Genomic DNA, 21,487 nt, shown 5'->3' with positions numbered 1-21,487 from the left:
GTGCACACAGTTGAAATTTGGTCAAATTTTAAGAATTTGAATCTAATTTAAGATTTCTAAATGGCCAAACTCAGTGCTGCACAGTCTGCACGTTTAGGGCCACCTCACCCAAGCAGAGGGAGGAGGAATTCAAACCAGGCTTCGGAAATGGGTGGGGACCTTCAACAAGCACAGGAAGCCTCCCCATACCTGTGCCCTGCATGGCTACACGGGTGATGTGAACGGGGCATGCGTGATGGCAGCACAGCCACAGGGTCACAGGAGACCCATTTCAACTCACCTCGTGGGCTGGAAGGAGGAGACTGTTGGTTGACCAACCCTTCTTCTCCTGACAGCATGTCCAAATCCCGCTCACTCTCCTGAAGTCTACCAGGTACGCCATGGTAAGCCACCTCATCCTGCTGGCAACTGGCAAAGGTCCGGTGGAGAGAGTGGCAGCCGGGGGAGAGTGGATCACTTCCTCTGCTAGCCTATTGGGAAGAGAAGAAGGGCGAGAGCCTGGATTTAAGTCTCAAAAAAAAAAGGATCCTGAGGAATTGTTACATTTTCAATCCATTTTAATATTGTGATTTTATTAATAGAGGTTGCACCTCTATTAATCAGTCCTACTCAAAGAAGACCCACTGAAAATGCTGGACATGGTGGTGTGCTCTGAGTATGACTTAGTTAGAGACAACCCCGTGTCTTTGTTATTTCTAAGCTGCCTGGAAGGATTTGCTGAAAAGCAGAATATAAATAATGATTTCGCAGAAATAAATGTAATCCTCAAAAAAGGTTTACTCTCTCAGAATTGGGTGTTTTTCCCCACAGAGATCTCCGAGAAGGAACAAGAACTCCCCATCCCCAATTGAGCCACACTACACCATTAGCAAAACGTGAGGAAGCAAGAGCACACGCCACCTCTGCTGGGAAGCCCTTGCAGAACTCCTTACTCTCTCTGCCCTGCACCTGGCTGCAGTTGCGGCCATTATTTTTTTTTTGGGGGGGGGGCGGAGGGTCAACCTCGGGTGGCCGCATGTCAAAGAGGGCATGGCCAAAGTTTCAAAGTGGGTGTGGCAAGAACTGCAGTTCTCAAGGTTGCCTTCCAAAAGAGCTATTTCCACCAGCTCTTCTACACTATTTTAAATCATGTTTATCAGATTTTACTAGATTAGGTAGTAATATATTTAAAAAGGCAAATATGGGGTGACAGTCTTGGGTGGCCACCAAAAAAACCCCTTTTGGTGGGATGTACAGGAGCAGTCAGTATTTTTTTTAAAAAAAATGCCAATTGGGGGGGTTCTTAGAAGGCCACAAGAAAAACTTTGGTGGGGGGGGCAGAATACAGCCCACCGGATAGCCACCCCTGCCCTGCTGTAACTAAGCCTTCTTGAGGCATGTCACTGAATTGATCTCAGCCCCTCCCCCCCCCAATTTAGTCTGCCACCATTTCCCTCTATCGTCCTGTGCTGACTTTTAGACTTGAAGCCCTCCATGGGACCCTATGAGGATTTTCTTGGTTCAAAGGAGGGAAAAGAACTCATTTTATGATTGATTTTGGCAGTAAATATATTGGTAGCTGATTGCAGGGGGGGAAATGGGGCCCAAGAATAGCTGTTTGGGAAATAAAATGTTGGACCATCTGTGAGACTGACTGAATTAAAAACGGAGAAAGAGACATCAGAATGTTTTTTTAGATTTTTTGTTTTAGACATTACAGTAAACATTTCCTTTTAGGTACTTAAATTAATGAAGGGGATTAAATTAATGAAGGGTTGAGATCAATTAAATTAAGATTAAAAGTATTTAATTTCCAAAGGGTAGCCTGGTATCATTTATAAAAGGTTTGTAAAGGATATTGAATTGTAAAGGAGGAGTGTCATGAAACTGAGGCTGCAATATTTCCTTATTTTTTGTGGTATTTGTGATATAAAAATAAATACGGTTTAAAACGACAACAACAGCAGCTTGCAGTCCCCACCTCCACCCCTGGACAGGGTTCTGTCCCCTGGGCCTTCCTTTGTAAAGCACCGCCTGCATTTCCTGATGGCTCAGACATTCAAAGGAGAGTAGCACAAGCTGGCAGGGGTGGGGTGGGGTGGGGATCCAACAACTGCCAGAACCAAGGTGAGGGCAGATGTTCAGCCATGCACACATCCTGTCACTTCATAGTGGCACAAGCCTGCAGCTTTGGTCTTGCACTTAGGGAAGTCCACTGTCTCACATGAGGCCGGAGGTCCAGCCTGGCTGGAAGGGGCCCTCTGGGATTGGAGCCTGGAGTGGGGAAGGCTCTGCACCTGATCCGGGCAGCCTCCTTCCCCAGAAACTGAATGGCCTTGCCAACTGTGTGCGCCCTGCAGACGTCCTGGGGTCCAGCTCCTGTCAGCCTTGGCCAGTCCCAACCGATGGGAGTTGGTAGTCTCAAGGACCTGGAGAGCACGGGGCTGGAAAGACTGGACGAGCAGGACAGCACTTGAGCCCAACGTGAGGCGCTTACCAGAGGCGGGGTGAAGCTTTGGTACAGAGCGTCGCCAGCGGGCAAGCTGCGTCTCCGGGGCTCTGCCCCCTTCCGGACCCAGGCGGCTTCCACGGGCTGCCTGAGGGCCACCAGCTGCCTGCGCGCCTCTTCTGCCTCCTGCTCCCGCTCAGCCCTCTCCTGCTCGCTCTCCCGCAGCCGGGCCTCCAGGGCTGCCGCTTCCTGCGCCTTCTCTTGGCAGAGCTGCCGGCAACGGCTCAGCTCCTCCTGCAGCAGGGCATGTTGCTTCTGCAGCAGCGAGAGGTCTGTGGCTTGCCGGTCCGCCGAGGAGGAGCCTTCCTTGCGCGAGTTGGTTCGGCTCAGCCTCTCCCGCCGTTCGCCAGCCTCCTGCAGCTGCAGCTCCAGAAGGGTATCCTGATGTGCCACAACTCCCTGAAGGGTAGGAAAAGGAGAGAGGCAATGGGGGGGGGGTTATGCTTCCCAATCAGCATTTTTAGTGGCTGCATTGGGTTAACTCTGTTAGTCAGAAAGACATTTCCAGGCTACCACGCTACGGCCTTACTGTATCCTTGCCCTGCTGCTGCAGTGGTGGTCAGGATGGCAATTTAAGCACTGATCCTGCCCAACAGTCCTGCAGTTATTTAAGAAAACCACAACATTTTCACTGGCCTCTGAAGACTCATAGGGTTACATCCAAGCTATGCTCAGAGTACTCCCACTGAAATTGGTGGACCCAAGTTAGCCATGCCCATTAATTTCAATGGGCCTACTCTGAGTAAGACTAACATGGGATATGACCCAACACTAGCCTCTCTCAACCTGATGTCTTCCAGCTGTTTTGAACTCCAGCTCCCGTCAGTCCCAGTGCTGATGGGAATTGTGGTCTGAAACATCTGGGAGGCCCCAGGTTGGGGAAGGCTGCTCAAAATGTTTGGTCTCTCCAGGAAGGGAACTGCATACGTGGACTGTGAAATCGAAGAGCGTTCCACCCTTGATTGTCTTCCAGTGGCTGGTCACCTGGGTTAGCAATGCGTTGCTTCCCAGCCTTTGTGTACACAGACATGCAAACACTTGGCAGAGACATTATATTATACTCTGAAACAAACAAACAAACAAACAAACCAGGATACTCTCCAAAGAGGAACCTGGAGTGGAGGTTCAATCCATACTGACCTGCAGGCTGTGAAGTAGGGAGTAGAGAGTCCTGAGCCGCTGCAGCACCTCCTGGGTGGTGGAAGGACAGCACAATCGGTCAGACAAGGTCATGCCATCTCTCAGCCCCCAGGACAAGAGGGAACGCAGCCCCAGCCCACCAGCCCAGGGCTCCGTTCCACTTACCTCCTGTGGTACTCTCTGCTGCAGCTGATTTCCATTCCCATCCTACAGCAGGAATGCAACAAAACTGTATCAGAGGCTGCCTTGGAAAAACTGACCAGATCACAGAGATAAAACGTGAAGACGACTGGTCCTCAGTCTGGCCTGGTGGTTCATAAGTCTGCCTCCAAGGACAATGAGCAGACTTTGGCTGTTGAGTCCCTAGAGGGCAACCTCTCCAAACAACTGCTCATAGGCCTAGACTAGGGTGGGGAACCTGTGCCCCCCCGGTGCTGCTGGGAGACAGCCCCCACCATCCCTGAGCTGACCCATCATGGCTGGGCCTGAAGGGGACTGGAGGCCACAGCAGGTTCCACGCCACTGCTCTAGTCGGAGGCCATGGCCGTGAGTGGCCAAGGCCCACTGCCCATTTCTGCAGGAGATGGTATGTCACTGAATGCTCCCGTTGCTGTTTCTCTCTCCGCCACCCCAACACCTCCAGACTCATCCCACAGTTCCCCAGGATGTTGCAGCCAGGCCAGAGGTGGACTGGAGGTAGGAGAGAGCTCCCTGCTTGGCTTCCCAGGATCTGCCTCTTTAAGAAGCTGGCACTCACAGCACGCCCTTTATGTTCTACTAGAATGCAGTCCCTTTTCCAGCCACCACCAAGCCAGCCTTATTATTTTAATTAAATACATTTCTAGGTGGCCCATTGATCAAAGTCCCCCACCCCCAAAGGAAAAAATAAATAATAATAAGAGAATACACAAATTGAATCTTAATACAAGGGACAGAACCCTCCCAACACCCCCCCCAAAAGCAGCATAAAAACAGGCTGACATAAAAAATTTAAAACCAGCCTAAATACCAGCAAATTTGTGACCCATCTCTCAAAACACAGATACGTAAAATTTAAATAAAAGGCCTGGGAAAATAGGAAAGTCTTCACCTGGCACCAGGCGACCCTCTCTGGCGAGGGCAAGGCACAACCAGGACACTGTGCCACCAGCAGGGAAGCCTGATCCCTAGTAACCCTCCCCCCACCTCAGTTGCCAAGTCAGGCCCTTGGTCCATCCAGCTCAGCTTTGTCTACACTGACTGGCAGCAGCTCTCCAGGGTCTCTGGCACGGGACATTCCCAGCTGTACCTGGACGTGCCGCTGGGGATTGAACCAGGGACCTTCTGCAAAGCAAGTGATCGACCACTGAGCTGCAACTCAGGTTTCCGCTCTGGAAAAAACTACAGTGGAGATCTTAAGGACACGGAAATATTTCAGTTAGTGATGGACAAATTCCCCTGGATTTGCCTGGTTCCCTCCCCCCCTCCAAAGCGTTCTTTGAGAATATTTAAGGGGGGAAATGGCCCTCAAGGTTTTTCAAGTATTCTTGATGAGAATTTTTAAAAACCCAACATGTCTGAAGCTTCCCCCTCCCCGCTCATTGCCCACCCCCTTCCAAAACAAAAGTGAAAAAAAGAGGACACTTCACTTGGAGATGGCGTGTGTGCAACTGCTGATAGCGATGGGATTCTGCAGAGCCAGGAAACGACTTCCCAGCCTCTCCTTAACTGGAAATGACATCATTTCCTACTGGGGAAGCAGGAGAGTGCCTCTCGGTTCAGTCTAGTCCATTTCCCAAAGCATCTTGTCCCAGGACAACCTGCTGCTCCAATGTAGACTTCAGCCCAGGCTCAGACACAGATATGAGGCTCTTATATAGAAGTGGAGAGGGAGAGCACGCAGCTAACCTCCCGCCACTGCGCCACACCAAAAACCTCACCCGTTGATTTGAGTCAGCCTCAACCCTGGTAAATTCAAGAGAGCCGTTCATGTTTCCGGTTTTGCCATCTGCAAGAGAAAGACAGATGAGCAGATCAAAGAGATGAGCCCTTCCAGGCACCTTCACACCTTCCCTACCGTGAATTCTGTAGCCCCATAAACTCCACACAACTTTATCCAGCAAAGAAAAACAAGCGGGAGTTAATTCATCTACTATCCAACTTTCGGTTTGCTTCCAGATAACCTGCTTAACCTGAGCATTCATCCTGCTTTGTATGCACAATGTTTGTGGGGAGGTTAGACAACATTGGCTGTTTATTGAGCATTCATTCCAATTTATTTGTAGGGAGGTCATGCAACGTCACATCAAGCAATTGTTATCCTACAGTTTCCAGTGCATTTCCTGTCACTTTCTTTACTGCAAAAAGTCTAGCGTGTTTATTGCTCAAGAGTGCCAAATCAGCTTTAGCTGCGCAACCAGAATTTGCTGGTACATGATTGAATCCCACCTGGAAAATAGCAACAGCCTGGAATGGCCCACAGGTGTCCCTGAACACACAGGGTTAATTCCCTCGCTTGGAATAGCTCAGCAAGGGAGCTGCTCACCCCCATAATGTGAATGTGGGGTGGGGAGACAGACCTGTAAGGGAAAATTGGCAGGGCAGAGGGGTACTTAGTCCCGGAAAGATAGTGAGCTGGCGCCGTACTTGTGGCATTGTTGGGGTTCGGGCTGGGGCAGCCGTTGGGAGCCTGGCTGTGATTTTGGTCCCAGCTGGGTCCCACGAAGAGGTCTCTGAGAAGCTCCACTGCGTGTGCGTTTGTCAGCAAAGAGAGAGAAAGACAACGGGAGGGAGAGATACACACCTTTATGAGAAAACCGTATTTATATACGTATGTCTGGCAACATTATATGGCTATATACAGAATCCAAATTGCCAGCATTGCCTCCCACTCTCCAAACACCCAGCACATTTTATTGCAGCCTTCACCAACTCCAGTGTTGCAATGTATCCTCACTTCCTAATTTGGGGGTCTATTCATCCATTCAGCCACGTCTTCCTCCAGGACAATATACACAGCTGAGAGCTCAAAAAAGCCAATTCGGTCTTTCTGTTCCGTTTTTTCATAGAATCATAGAATAGTAGAGTTGGAAGGGGCCTATAAAGCCATCAAATCCAACCCCCTGCACGATGCAGGGATCCAAATCAAAGCATTCCCAACAGATGGCTGTAAAGCTGCCTCTTGAATGCCTCCAGTGTTGGAGAGCCCACTACCTCTCTAGGCCATTGGTTCCACTGTCGTATAGCTCTAACAGTTAGGAAGTTTTTCCTGAAGTCGTTGAAATCTGGCTTCCTGCAACTTGAGCCCATTATTCCGGGTCCTGCACTCTGGGACGATCGAGAAGAGATCCTGGCCCTCCTCTGTGTGACAACCTTTCATGTACTTGAAGAGTGCTATCCTATCTCCCCTCAGTCTTCTCTTCTCCAGGCTAAACATGCCCAGTTCTTTCAGTCTCTCCTCATAGGGCTTTGTTTCCAGTCCCCTGATCATCCTTGTTGCCCTCCTCTGAACCTGTTCCAGTTCATCCAATCGAACTTGACATTATGTAGCTTCAGAGCATGCTCAAACCTCACTGAGCTGTTTTTGTATCCCCTTATCTTGTCTGTTTATTTGCAAAGTAACAAAACCAAGACAAAAACAGACTTTGGGGTTACCTGGGGCACACCGATACTTGTTTTGTTTCCATTTCCAATAGCACTCTCCACCTGAGCTTGTTATTAGAGAGAGCAGTAGGAGTTTTGCCTAAGCTGGGTGGACATTTCAAGGTGCAGAATGGAAGCAGCATTCTCTCCCACCCCCAACCTAATGAGCCCAGGGCACAATTTGCTTGGGAAGCTCTTTGGCACAAGCCTCATTGGAGTGCTCAAGAGGATGGCATTAGTTATGTTTCTTAGCACCTGTTCATGTCAATGGAGCTTGCAAAGGAGAGGTTCTTTCCGGATTTGGCCTCCTGAACTAACGTTCATCTACTACTCAGGATCAATGTCCATCCATCACCCATTCAGCCATCCTTAAATGGCACCCAACTCTTGCTGATGCCCTCTTCAATTTAGGTGCATTCCTCTCGTGATCTGGGCTCTTGTGCCTCCTCTCTCCCTTGTCAAAGACAGGAAACTTAAGGCATATCCACTCAGGGATTTACTGTGTGTCTGCAGCTCCTGCTGTCTCCTCTTAATTCGCATCATTTACATGCGTTACCACAAACAAAAGCTAAAACGTTGTTTGTCCCCTGTAAATTCGAAGTAACCCAATCTGCCAATAATACAAAAAGTTTAGAACGAAAGGGCTCCACTCCACTCCACACGCCTTTGCAGACCGTTTGCTTTGATGCTTTTTTGTGGGCAGGTGAATCATCACTTCCTGTTGCTCCCCTTTCGACACTCACTATTTCTCCCATGAATTCCATTTTGTTTCCGGTGGTTTATCCAGCAATTTCCAACTGCTCTGCATTTCCGCCTTCACAGTTTGCTGAAGCCCTCCCTTCCTCCCAGAGTAAACAGCCACCAGGCAGACTAAGCAGTGGCACTTCTCGGAGGAGGGAAGTTGCCTTTGTTTCCTTCCCTAGGGTTTGTGCAACAACAGTGCAAGGCTGCTCTGCAGAGCTCTACATTCATGAAAAAGCTGGGAGAAGCTCTTACAAGAGCTCTTGCTCACTTCAAAATGGCTAGCCAGGGGTGGAAGACATTTTATCAGCTGGAAGCATCATTGCCTTTTGGATTAATTTTTATTTTGGGGAGAGGGGTGTTTTAGAGAGAGCCCAAACCAAGGCAGGTTGGGCCAGAGCTGGCCATGAGTGGACTGTGCACACACACAAACAGGGGTACAAATCTCCTCAGTGCTTTCTCAAACAATGCAGAGAATGTGCCACTGCCACCCTCCCACCAGAAAGGCGGGGGGGGGGGGAGAAGGACTTCATTCACCCTTGTAACAGACCAGGAAGAAGAGGTAGGGGCCAATGACCCCATCTCTCATCAACTGACAAAATACATTCTCTCCTCCTAACCGACCAGCGTAAAGAAGGGAGGGAGGGCTGCTTGCATGAAAGAACTGTGATGGTGAGCCAGGAGAAGGAAGAAGAGAAGGGGGCAGACAACTCCACTTGTTTTCAACTGCCAAACTTCAGGAAGTGCAAGAGGAAGTGGAAATACTGTGCAGGTCAAACATTTTTGCACATGCCCAGTAACTGCGCAACCAGAGGGAGTAAAAATGTAAAATTAGAGGCCGAGGCCACAAGGAAACAGTGACACTAATCCTTCCCAGAGGAATGCCTACTTGAGTGAATGGAATCCAACAGATTTGCAGCTACCCTTGAGCATGAACTATGGACGGCGCAAATCAATTAACGGAGGTAAAAGCAGTGTATTTGGTACGAGGAAAAGCTCCCCTGGGGATAAACCTTTAAGCGGAGGTCACATTTTGGGAGGGAGTCTCTTGAATGTGGCAGCATGCTACCTTCTTTGATGGCCTCCTGGATCAGCTTCTCGCCATGGGGGGTGTCCGATGACTCAGTGCGGAAGAGGGTGCGGGGGTTCACACAGCTCAAGGGGCCATCCTCACTGCTGCTCTGAAGGAGCAGGATGTCTCTGAAGAGCCCCACCTTCTCTTCCAAGAGTTCTGCGATTTCCCGGTCATGCTGCTGAATCTTATCTGCAGGAGAGAGGAAAACGTGACTGCCAGGGGGAGGAAGTGAGTCAGAACAGCACTCTTTCTAGAGAGCTTGCTTTGCCCTACCTTTCAGCTTCCTCAGAGAGGCTTCATTCTCTGTCTCAATTAGTGGGAAGTCAGCCCGGTCAGGGCAACTGTAGCGAGAGAGCAACAAAAAATATCAGGTTAAGGATGTATGCAGAGCTGCTTTGCTGGATCAGACTAAAAGGCCCATCTAGAACAGCAGTCTCTGTCCAGCTGCAGCCACCCAGAAGCCTCTGGGTGTTGACAAGCAAGGAACAAAGGTGGTGGCCACCTTCTGTGGCCTGTCCTCAGCCACTAGCATTTGGAGATACACTGCCTCTGAACCTCGAGGTTCCACCTTTGCTCTCAAGAGTTAATAGCGCGGATGGACCGGTCCACCACGAATGTGCTATCCTGTTGGATCAGGCCAGAGTTCCATCTATAGTTCAGCATTCTGCTTCGAAAGGCTGATAGGTCAATCTGTTTCTGGCCCACGTAAACTTTGCACGTGCTTTCTCATAAGTCCAGTTCCACATTAATCTGCAATTATTGTTTTTTAAAAACTTGAACCAAAAATTTGTATTTAAATACATACTCAAATACTTATTTTACCACAAAATATGCACGCATTTCTGTGAGAATCTGGTCAGGCTCCTTAAAAATGTGTTGCAACAAAGTCCACCTCCATTCCTTCCACAGAAATGCTTTCTTTGGTCTGTTGATAAATGTCTAGCAGAGCCCCACATTCTGTGGAATTCTAGAAAGGAAGAATTCTTCTCTCCTTCTATTTACAATCTCCAGAACATTCCTAATTTTAGAAACCTCTATTGCACCCCTACCTGTATTAGTTGCCTCTCTTCCCCACTATGATAAAAAAACCCAAATGGGCTGAGCCTTTCTTCCCAGGCGAGGGGCTCCACCACCTTGGCTGCCATTTCAGCTCTATGACAGCCCTTTCAACACTGATTGAGGTAAAGGCATCATGGTACAGACCATGATAGTTTCAATACCTGAGGTGGAATTTACCTCTTTTACTGCTGCACATTGAGTTGAACTTTTCAGTGAGCATGCCTCAATGAACCCCAAGGTCTCTTTAGAACATAGGGACCCTTACGCTGAGTGACACCATGGGCCCATCTAGTTCAGTATTGTCTAAATCGGGGTGGGGAACCTTTCCAACCTGAGGACCACCTTCCCTTGAGGGGGGAATTTCCAGGGCTCGCGTGCCAGTTGTGGGCAGGCCCAGTGGGCGGCGCAATGGACATGATTCGTACCTTTGCACAGTAGGCCTCGTTCCAGCCACACAAAAGCCAGGGTCTCTCTCTCTCATTCACACGCACACGAGCCATTATCACAATTCAAGGGTTCATTCCAGCCAAGCAAAAGCATTCAAGGAACGTGTGAAGCAAGGCCGGTGAGGGGTGTTGTCTGAGGAAAGAGGGTGTGGCCTGGAGAGTCCTGAAGGCCGGACAGAGAGCTCTGGAGGGCCACATTTGGCGCCTGGGCCTGAGGATCCCCAGCCCGGTTTACCCAGACTGGCAGAGGCAGCTCTGCAGGGCTTTAGGCCGGAGATGCTGCTGGGATTTGAACCTGGAATCAGCTGTGTGCAAAGCAGATGCCCGACTGCTGAGCTTCAGCCCTTCCCCTAAATGGTATTTTTTACTTCCACCTTTACTGGGTGTGCATGAGCTCCCGGGGATGCTTGACGAATCCTCCTTCTCTGAAATCTGATGCAAAATGGCCTAATCTGCATCTCACAGACTAACATGTGGATTGGAATGTAATTATCCTTTGAATTGGGCACTTCTCCAAATTTTGTGATACAGTATTTGGCAAAAAAAAAAGGACTACCAGAATACATTTAAAAATGCATATTTTAGGATGAAATGTTTAGAAATGTAAATGGGTTTAGTGATAAAATACGGATTTAAACACACATTTTGTGCTAATTTTTCTAAAAAAAACACCACATGGTGGAAATGCCTTATAAATCAGCTTATATGTGAAACTGACATGGATTGGAAATAGATGGATCTGTCAGTCGCAATACCTGCTCATTGTTGTCATTCATCATTTACCCCAGTTCTTGTAAACCTCAAGCTAAATATTTGCAGAGTTCATCTACCCCCAAATGCAGGAGGGCATTCTCTCTTGCACCCCTCATTGTGATAGATACCTTCAGCTTTTTTGGGTGGGAGATTTAGGGGGAGGCCCTACTCTGACAGATGATGCCCCTGCGCTTCAGAAGAAAATGAAACAGTGAGATGCGTCTTATTATTTTGTGACGTTTATAGAGATCTCTGGAAAGTGTTGATTGATCCAGACCCCCTTTGAATCCTGAAAGATCATGTGAATATTACGTTTTTCTTCTTCTGATAACAAATAAGATAATTACAGAAACAGTAGTTAAATTCCTGTTGAGAGCAGTGAAAATATGAGTAAAAACCTTATGTAGGGGAAGGGCAACAGTTCAGTAGTAGTGCATCTGCCCTGCAAGCAGGAAGTGCCAGGTTCATTCCCCAGCGGCATCTCCAGGTAGGGCTGGGAAAAGGTCCCTGCCTGATACCCTGCAGAGCCCCTGCCAGTCGGTGCAGACAATACTGAGGTAGATGGAGCAATGGTCCGATTCAGTATAAGGCAGCTTCCTACCTTCCTATGTTTATCCAGATAAATGTGGCCATGTTTTCCTCTCTGTTCAACAATCTTGTACATTATTTTATATGTTAACAGATGTATATGTTTTATTGAGAGGCCAGCTGATTGGCTCAATAAATTGGCTGAAAGAATGACTGATCTATCCATCCCGCAAAGAGCCTCTGACTGGGATGGTAGAAGGAGCCACTGCATGGCTTCCCCCAAGCACCAATAGCACTCACAGCTGAACAGTCTGCTGGATGATCCTCATCCAGGTGTTGCGCTCATCGCGGGAGGCGGCATGCACCTCATACATCTCAGGTGGGGTGTTGCTAATGAGGAACATGCCCTTCTCTTGGTTGGCGATGTCTCGTACAATCAGGTTTTGGAGAGAGATGACAGCCGGCTTGTCCTGGGAGGGGAAAGCAAATCAAAGTGTTTCTGACTTTTCTATTTATTATTACATTTATGTCCCACCTTTCCTCCAAGGAGTTCAAAGCAGCATGCATGGTTTCCCCTCTCTCCAAATTTTAACCTCACAACAACCCTGTGAGTAGGTTAGTTTAAGATGCAGGGACTGGCCAAAGCTTCATGGTCAAGAGGGGATTTGGCCTCTGGTCTCCCAAGCTCAACACTCTTAACTACTATACCAGCCTGGCTATCCTCCTGTTCATTGTACCCTTATCAAAACAATCATCTATCTTAATTAGTCAATCTGTAGGTGGGGCCTGGAGATGCAATACTCCTGGAAAATGACCTGGAACCTTTCCTTTCCTAGCACAGCCATGACTCTGTTAGTATTGTACAGTATCACATTAGTTAGGCACTTAATGAATGAATGATTAGTATTATTGCTAGCCTGCAGGATGGTTACTTCCGTGTGTGAAATTCAACTGCTGCTCCCTTAGCCAAAGCCCTTTTTCCTCTGAACATCCCTTCCCTGTCCACTACCCTCCCTGCCTCTAGCACACACTTTCTCTTGGCCCTGGTCCCTACCTCAGGTTTTGTTCTTTCTCTTCCAGGCGGAGACCTTTCACACCCCTTTCAGAAGCTGCACTATTGCTTAATATTCTAATGCAGGTGTTAAGACCATAAGAACATAAGAAGCGCCTGCTGGATCAGGCCAGTGGCCCATCTAGTCCAGCATCCTGTTCTCACAGTGGCCAACCAGGTGCCTGGGGGAAGCCCGCAAGCAGGACCCGAGCGCAAGAACACTCGGGTGTTCACCTCCTTGGATGAATACTGGGCTATTCTGTCACCTCACGGACACTTAGCCAATGGCCAGCAGGGGTTTGCAACCCAACAATGTGGGGTTAGCTTGTTATACGCTTAATATGTTGAGAGTGTACTGACTTGCCAGCTTGTTCCATTTGCTTGTTGCACAACACCTAGCCACAGAGGGGCTTAATATATGACAAGCCAAAAATATCCCCCTTCCACTTGTGTGGCCCAATTCTCAGGATGCAAAATACGAGCACCAGTTTAGGGTTTTTCCCCCCGAGGGTAGGAAAAAATCTGTAATTTTGGGGGGGGGGGAGTGGGACCTTACTGGGAACAGCAGGGGCAGGGGGTTTTCTCCTCCCTCCCTCCCTCCCTCCCTGCCCCCAGCCTGGTTTGAACAAGTAGTTGCTGAAACTACCAGCAGCCCCTACAATGCCTCACTTAGGATGACGCAAAGGCTTGGCTAGAAAAAAATGGCAGCTCCCAGTTTGCCAGTGGAGTGCGCACCATTCCCTCCAGAACAACGTGATGTCATGACCTAGCACAGTGACAAGTGAGGTGTTTTAGGGGAACATGGCAGCCCCTCCTCCTACCGCGGCTTTTGCGGTTAAGACTCCGGCTCCCCAAAGCCTCTAAATTTCCCCCTACCCCACAGGGGAAGAAAAGAAAGAATGTATCCCTCCCTTTTGCCACAAGGCTTGACATCCTGAATGTTCAAGCTCAGTGTTAACCAAGAGAGGTGTCTGTGCGTGAGGGTGTGTGAAGCTGAGGGAAGGGAAGCCTTTCTTTCCCCATCGCGTGCTTTTTCTCTTTGCATTTTTGTACACGTTGCAAGTTGGCTTTCGTAACAATTTGTTACTGACCCTTAGTCATCTATGCATTCCTTCTCATGCGGATTTTAAAAAAAACTTTAAAGTGAACCAGTCACCTTTACAAGGCAGAACCCTGTCCAAGGCAGTGCGCAAGAACACATTTAAAACAAATACAGGAACAGGAAGTGGGCAGTTCTAAACTATCAGGGTGCATAGGAAGCGTGGCACTGTGGAGGAGGAAGAAGCCAATGCCCACTACCACAACCCTGGACTAGACAAAGCAGTCCGTTTGCCATAGGGCTAGATGTCATGGATGAGAGGCAAGCTGGTAGCAGGCGTGGGGGGGATGGAGAGAGGAGCTTCTGGAGGGCAGTTTAGACTGCACCGGGACACGCCCAGGCCAGGCTCAGAAGCCTGTAGGCTCAGGTCATGGGTAGTTAACACTTTGTGGCCCAGTTTGGGGGGCTGCATGCCAATGGTGGGTGTGGCTACCTGTCTCTCTCTCTCTCTCTCACACACACACACAAAGGCAGACACACACCCTCCCCACTTCGGCTGATCCATTCAGATCAGCTAAGGAGGGAGGTTATTGCGTCCTCTCTGCTCAAGACATGATTTCAATCTCCATCAGGGCGATGGGCTCTGCGCACCCCAGCGCTGTGTCTACTTTTTTCTTTCTGCCACTGCTGCCAAAATGGTGGAGCCAGAGAAAGGGACTTGGGGGAGTTGGATTAGGCCCCCCAAACTGGGGGTTAGCTACCTCAGCTTTGCCTGACTGATCTTTGCTGTGTCGGAGGCTGCACTGTCACAGTCTGCAATGGGGGTGACCAAAGCACAACAGAGAGCAGCCCGAAGTTCTCTCCTCTGGCCAGTTATTATAATTATAATTATTACATTTATACCCCACACTTTTCCTCCAAGGAGCTCAAGGTGGTGTACACAATTCTCCCCCTCGCCCATTTTATCCCCACAACCATCCTATGAGGCAGCTTAGGCCGCGAGATGGTGACTGGCCCAAGGTCCCCCAGTGAGCTTCATGGCTGAGTGGGGATTCGAACCCTGCTCTCCCAGGTCCCAGTCCCACACTCTAACCACTGCACCACATTGGCAGCTACTGCTGGGCGGGCTGCAAGGCACCTGCTTCCCACCCCGAGAGTGCCCAGTTTGAGATCCCGGGCTTTTCATACTAGGGAAGAGCCGCAGTCAGGAGAAGGCCACTCACCAGGGTGGGGAAGGTGTACTTTTGATCTTTTTCCTGGAGGAAGATGAGAACGTCCGTCATCAAAAGCGCCAGGACATCTGTTAGGGAAAAGGGGAGAAACAAGGAGCTGCGGGGACTGAAAAGCCATTGTTGTTGGGTGGCAACAACTCTTCGTATTTTTCATAGTGACACAAACCAGGAGACCTCATAAGGAGGGCTATTTTTAAAGCTTGACTCAGTTCTGGAATTCATTAGCAGGGCCAGCATTCAGCATGCCAAGAACCTCGTGCTTTCATCTTTTTTTTGAAAGGAAGATTCTAGTCCACAAGACTGCAGAGACAGCCTGGTGAGATCTCAGAAGCTACAGGATGGGGGCTCAGCAATGTTCCCAGGTGCTGAGCTTCAGTGCCCCACGAAGATGTGCCTGAATGTGTCTGGCTTCATGGGGCATAGATGTCGGGCAGTCCTGGGGGAGCAACAGCTGAACAACACAGCCTGGCACGCAAACACGCCTCATTTACTTAATTAAGAGCATTTTTACTCCCAAAGCAGCTCACAAAGATCAGCAATAAGACAATCCCTGCTTTTAGGCTTACAGTTTAAAAGACACAACACACAAGGTAAGAGAGAAGGGGGGGAAAGCAATCTCAGGCGCTTCTTTATATATTCAGATTGCAGAATCTGGTCCACCTCGGTGCAGGATTTAAAACTGCAGCCTCCAGATACTGGCGGACTACAGCTCCCTGCAGCTGATGGGAACTGAAGTCCAACAACATCAGGAGGGCACCAGGTTGGGGAAGGATGGACTAGCAGTGTGATTCAGTATAAGGCGGTTCCACACGATTGAGGGGTGCATGTCACGGTTCAGTGGCAGAGTGCCTGCGCAGCATGCAGAAGGCCTCATGCCGAATCCTTCACACTCCCCTACCACAGGGAAGACCCTTGAGAAGTGCTGCCTCAGAGGGAGAGGGGAGACAGCGAGGCCCCCCTTCGTCAGCCTGGCTGTAGCTTGGCTCATCCTCTCTCAGAACTGTCTCCCTCGGAATAAAAGTCAGGTTATTTTCCTCTACCCTCCCAACTCCCTTTCGTATCATGTCCACTACTCTGTGAGACATTTTTTTAAAACTGTGAACTGAAAGAACTAGAAAAGGTCCCCAAATGCAAAGATGGATCACTGAACACCAAAGTCAGGATCATTCAGACCATGGTATTCCTGATCTCTATGTACGGATGTGAAAGTTGGTCAGCGAAAAAGGCGGATAAGAGAAAAATCAACTCATTTGAAATGTGGTGTTGGAGGAGAGCTTTGCGCAAAAAAGGACTGCAAAAAAGACAAATAATTGGGTGTGAGAACAAATTAAACCAGAACTATCACTAGAAGCTAAAATGATGAAACGGAGGTTATCATACTTTGGACACATCATGAGAAGACATGATTCCCTAGAAAAGACAATAATGCTGGGAAAAACAGCAGGGAGTAGAAAAAGAGGAAGACCAAACAAGAGATGGACTGATTCCATAAAGGAAGCCACAGACCTGAACTTACAAGGTCTGAACAGGGTGGTTCACGACAGATGCTCTTGGAGGTCGCTGACTCATAGGGTCACCATAAGCCGTAATCAACGTGAAGGCACATAACAACAAGTGAACTGCCTTGAGTGGGTTGGCTGAAAGCCAATACATAAATGCAGTGAATAACTCAGCTTTCATTTTTTTAAAAACTTAAGTTTCTAGGTGGTCTGGTGCAAGAGATATACACCGAAAGATCAGCTGCCACTCTCTGCAACTTCTGTTAAATGAGCTCATAACTGGCTGCTCTCATCCCCGCCCTTTCAGGTTTGTAGCCAATAAGTGAAGTCAAGATTGTGATTGACAAGGGATTTGTTGACCTACAGGCAATAGTTAGAACCCATTGCAAGGCCAGGAAACTGTTGTCGTTTCCTGTTTATAGCTTTCAGCTATAAAGTCCCTTTTCTCTGTTTGTGTCAGTCAGGAGGTGTAGAACAAAAAAAATCACAGCAGGATCTTGGTAGGCAATTGTTTAGTGTAAACAGTTTCAGTTATGATTATAATAAAAGTATACATTCACGGTTTTTTAAATTACTTGCAAAAATATATTATACATTTTATCTTTCAAATAATTTTTGTGCAGAAAATTTAAAAGTGTACATGCAACTTGTTAAAACCCATTTAATTCAATAGAATTTACTTTTGAGTAGAAATGGTTATGATTGTGCGGTAAATTTTTATTTTTAATTTGTATTTTAATTTTGTTTTTAAATATGTTTTATAATCCACACTTGTTCGTATTTTAATTGTGTTTTATCTTGTTGTACACCGCCCTGAGAGCTTGTTGCTATAGGGCGGTTTAAAAATGTAATTAAATAAATAAATAATAAATAAAATAAACATGTTCAGAACGAGGGTTTCTTTTCTCAGTCAGGGAGAGCACTAGAGGGCAACAGTGAGCTGCGAAGACGAGAGGCCCTGCCCACCTTTGAAGCGGCCAGTGGCCGTCTTCCAGAGCATGCAGCCGTCGTGCACCAGCTTGCGCCGCAGCATCTCCTCCTTGCAGAAGGAGCCCCGCTCCCGGGGCAGGTGGGCCTTGGTGCGCCCATCCAACCGCCCGTAGATCTCCTGCAGCCGCGCATTCTTCTCGTAATCATGCACCTCCTGGTCGATGGTGGAAATGAGGTCCTTGATCAGAGTTAGGGCGGTGCTCAGATCCTGCTGATCCACTTCGTTCCCTGGGGAAAAGGGAAGTGGGGATACCACAATCAAAACAGTGGCTTGGCCTTGGGTCTGCCGACAAGGCATGTCGCCCCTTGCAGATCCAAAGCCCCTCAAACCCTCTTCCAATCGACCTCTGCCCAGAACTGAACACACCAGAGCTCCTCTGCTGCCGCCTTTTGGTTCTCCCAGTCCTGTGCCCCTCAGACGCACCCACTCGAGGCTCCTTGGCCCCAAAGGTGGACCAGACTTCATCCACTTTTGGGAGGGCCGTAACGTCGTTACTAGACAATTTTGGTGAGAGGTGGAAAAACCAATACAACAGACGCTGAAAGGGAATAGTACCTTATCTTCCCCAAATGGCTTAACTGAGTGATGGAAGGAGTCTAGTTCATCAAGGTAATATTAGAATGGTTATCAGCTTGCTAACTACGGCCAAATATTAATTTGTTAAGCCCTGGAAGCCTTGTACAATTCCGCCTTTGGTAGAAGGGTACTAAGAGATGGGCGTGTGATGGTGACAAATGCACTATTGGCTATGATTCAATTTTTGTGCAGGCAATTTAAATATGATACAAAGGTTCTTGAATGAATAGTCAATATTCCTTCAATATTAGAAAGAGGACTCCTTATGGCAATATCCGCAACCAGGCTTTAGCAATGTTTTAAAAAACTAATATTGTAGGCATTCACTGATGATGGATGATTAACCTGAAATAAACAGTTGTTGCCTCTATGTTGAAAAGCCACCCCATCCTCTGGTACCTTTGGAGTTGTGCAGGATTCGGTCAATAAGCCCAGGATATTTGGTGATGCGCTGGGTCACCAGGAGGATGCATTCTTGTACCCCATGCCGCCTTAGCACTGTTGACCGTGTCAGCCTCTGAAGGAAGTGGCAGAGATGAACAAAAGGGTTATGTTTCAGAACAGGTGTGAGCCTTGGGGTCACTTTTCCCTTCTTTGGGGGTGTGAGAGAGAGAGGGAGAGAGGGAGAGGGAGGGAGAGAGGGAGAGGGAGGGAGGGAGGGAGAGAGGGAGAGGGAGGGAGGGAGGGAGAGGGGGGGGACTCAGAGGGTCACAGGGAACTTTCTGCAGAGGCCGCCAGGATGGTAGCCACTGCCCTGGACAGCTACAGCACGGGAGGAGCAGGCCGTTCTGCTAACACCTCTAGCATGAGCGGGTTGTGTTGGACTCTAGAAGCTCCAACAGAACCAGTGTCTCCCCTGTGCCGTAGAAGTCAACAGTGGCTGACCAGGCAAGGCCCCTTCAACCAAAGTAGCTTCTCCTGCTGCGGGTGGAGCTGAGCTGCAGCCGCATTTAAGGCTCAGTCTTGCTGAAGCAACTGTCCAGGTTTGCTGCAGATGAAGCTCTTTCTGGAGCTTTCTATGCTGAACCATCAAAGCATGCCTCATCCAGAACACTCTGCCCACCCAAGACATCCCCTTAATGAACCTTCTGTCAACTAGAGCCCCTTTCAGACTGTGCAGCATGTAAGTGAAGCAAGCTAAACCCCCGTGGGTGGGTGAGTGGTGAGTGTGCACACGTGTGCACTCTGGTCTTTGGTTCTGCCTGCTGCTGATATGCCCCCCCCCGACCACCTTTGCCCAAAGGGTATAAGGGGTGAAGCAGAGTCCACTCTAGGCAAGCTCCACCTTGTGCCCAGCACTGGCTCATCTCCATCAGAGAATCATAGAAGAGAAGAGTTGGAAGGGGCCTATAAGGCCATGAAGTCCAACCCCCCGCGCAATGCAAGAATCCAAATCAAAGCATTCCCGACAGATGGCTGTCCAGCTGCCTTTTGAAGGCCTCCAGCGATCGTTTCCTCTTTGATCCCTGCAGCTCATTGGAAGCCAGACGTGCCCAGTGGCAAGGGACTAGGGAGAGGGGAGAAGGTGAAGGAGCAACTGCGTTACCCGGATGAATTGCTGGAACCGCTTGTCCCGGGCAAAGAGCTCTTTGTAAAGCTTCACAGCCTTGCCGTGGCGGCTGCAGAACTCAGAGTAGGCCTTCTTCATTTGCTCAGCGCTGCTGCCCGAAAACTGAAAGGCAGAAGCGCAGGCGTGAGGTCGCAGAAGGAGAAAGGGCTGCAGCTACGTGGCAGAGCATGTGCTTTGCCTGCACGAGGACCCACGTTTTATCCTCAGCATCTCCAGGTTAGGCTGGGAAAAGACTCTTTGTGTGAAGCCCTGGAGAGCAGCTGCCAGCCAGTGTAGACAATACTGAACCAGATGGACCAATGGTCTGACTCAGTACAAGGCAGCTTCCCAGGTGCCTAATCTATCGCTGGGCAGGAGAGGAGAGAGACAAGAGCGGCTGTCCCATCTGTGCTCCCCTCCAGGCCATCCCCCCATCCCATGCACCCCCAATCTGCGGGGGCAGCCGGAACGGTGGCCGGACCTGCTGGATGAGGATGTCTCCCAGCCGGTTGATGACAAAGTTCTTGTTGCTGTCGGTAGCCAGCGATTCCTTGCGGCGCTCCAGGAGCTGGATGAGGAAGCGGTCATGGATCTCGCTGAGCTCGTCCACGCAGGGGAACATGCTCTGCACCAGGGCATCATCCATCTGGAGGTCCTCCAGCATGCCCTTGCGGAAGAGGTTGGTCATGATCTTCAGCGTCTGCACATGGTGGAGCTCTGTCTGGATCAACTCTGCGGGGAACGGAGGTGGAGAAAGGGAAGAAGTGAAAGAGTTTGGACTAGGATGGGAGCCAAAACAGAATGGGTGAGGTAGGTAGGGTGTGTGTGTGCGCACATGAGTGAGTGAGTGAGTGAGTGAGAATGGAATAACTTCTTTCCTGGGACTGAATCGCTTCAGAATGCAGATGGAGCTGAATGCTCCCCCATATAAAAAAATGACATCTCCCTACATGCAGAAAACTAGCATGTAATTAGGAAGGATTCTAAGTTTGTCTTCTCCTTGATGTGCTAGTTTCCTACATGCAGGGAGATTTCCATATTTTTGCACTGAGCAGCATTCAAATATTCCAGTTCGACCCCTGGATTCTGAAGTAGTGCAATCCCAAGAGGACAGTGCCACATGTTCTTCTAAATGTTTCACTCAGCTTGTTGCACCCCAGGCGCAGGGAGTTAGATCAGGGAGAGGAGTCAGATGAGGATGAGGTTCCTTGGGGCGTTGGAGGAAGGGACACAAGTGGGAAGGGTTCTGGCAGTCCGCAGACTCCCATGGCGAGAAAGTTCCAGCCCCGCCTGCGAGACCCCCGCCTGGCCCGTTGGGAAGTGACCTTTTGCTTGCACCATCCACCCCCGTGCAGAAATCCCTGCCAGGCACTTCAATTGCTTCCCAGCCAATCAGCATCTCACTTTTAGAGCCCGTGCTGTCACCTAGTGAAGCCCCGCTGCCAGGTGGGCTGTCGGAGGCTCCCCTCCTTTGCCCCGCACGAGGAGGCAAGAGAAGAGAGAATTTCAGAGGGTGGAACTCCATCGGAGCCGTCGTTTACACGCAAAGACCTTCCCTACTTAAGCAGGTGCCTACCAAGACTCTAGTGTTGAGTCAACTCTCCCCATACGCTGCAGAGACTGCTTAGCTAGGAAAGTAGTGAGTCAGGGTAGACAGGTATATGAAGCGCACCGCTTTGGATGTAACCATAACGCTAAT

General features: G+C 49.2%; 1 protein-coding gene across 6 annotated transcripts in view; it reads right to left on the bottom strand.

Moving 5' to 3' along the window:
* The window catches only part of ARHGEF2 (Rho/Rac guanine nucleotide exchange factor 2), a 152,766-nt gene that overhangs the window by 3,508 nt on the left and 127,771 nt on the right, over window positions 1–21,487 (bottom strand). For all 6 annotated transcript variants that reach the window (XM_061606837.1, XM_061606843.1, XM_061606841.1 and 3 more), the window contains 14 exons: window positions 20,270–20,520; window positions 19,786–19,911; window positions 18,639–18,756; window positions 17,639–17,890; window positions 15,165–15,241; window positions 12,152–12,321; window positions 9,339–9,406; window positions 9,060–9,254; window positions 6,254–6,352; window positions 5,548–5,615; window positions 3,794–3,835; window positions 3,629–3,679; window positions 2,477–2,887; window positions 281–470 (listed from right to left, as the gene is read on the bottom strand). In XM_061606837.1, the coding sequence (XP_061462821.1) occupies window positions 281–470; window positions 2,477–2,887; window positions 3,629–3,679; window positions 3,794–3,835; window positions 5,548–5,615; window positions 6,254–6,352; window positions 9,060–9,254; window positions 9,339–9,406; window positions 12,152–12,321; window positions 15,165–15,241; window positions 17,639–17,890; window positions 18,639–18,756; window positions 19,786–19,911; window positions 20,270–20,520 (2,118 nt within the window). The remainder of the gene's footprint in view (window positions 1–280; window positions 471–2,476; window positions 2,888–3,628; window positions 3,680–3,793; window positions 3,836–5,547; window positions 5,616–6,253; window positions 6,353–9,059; window positions 9,255–9,338; window positions 9,407–12,151; window positions 12,322–15,164; window positions 15,242–17,638; window positions 17,891–18,638; window positions 18,757–19,785; window positions 19,912–20,269; window positions 20,521–21,487) is intronic.

This window comes from Rhineura floridana, chromosome 22 (genome assembly GCF_030035675.1).
Source record: "Rhineura floridana isolate rRhiFlo1 chromosome 22, rRhiFlo1.hap2, whole genome shotgun sequence".
Classification (NCBI taxonomy): Eukaryota; Metazoa; Chordata; class Lepidosauria; order Squamata; family Rhineuridae; genus Rhineura; species Rhineura floridana.
Note: the sequence above shows the minus strand (reverse complement) of the source record. Positions and strands in the feature narration are given on the sequence as shown.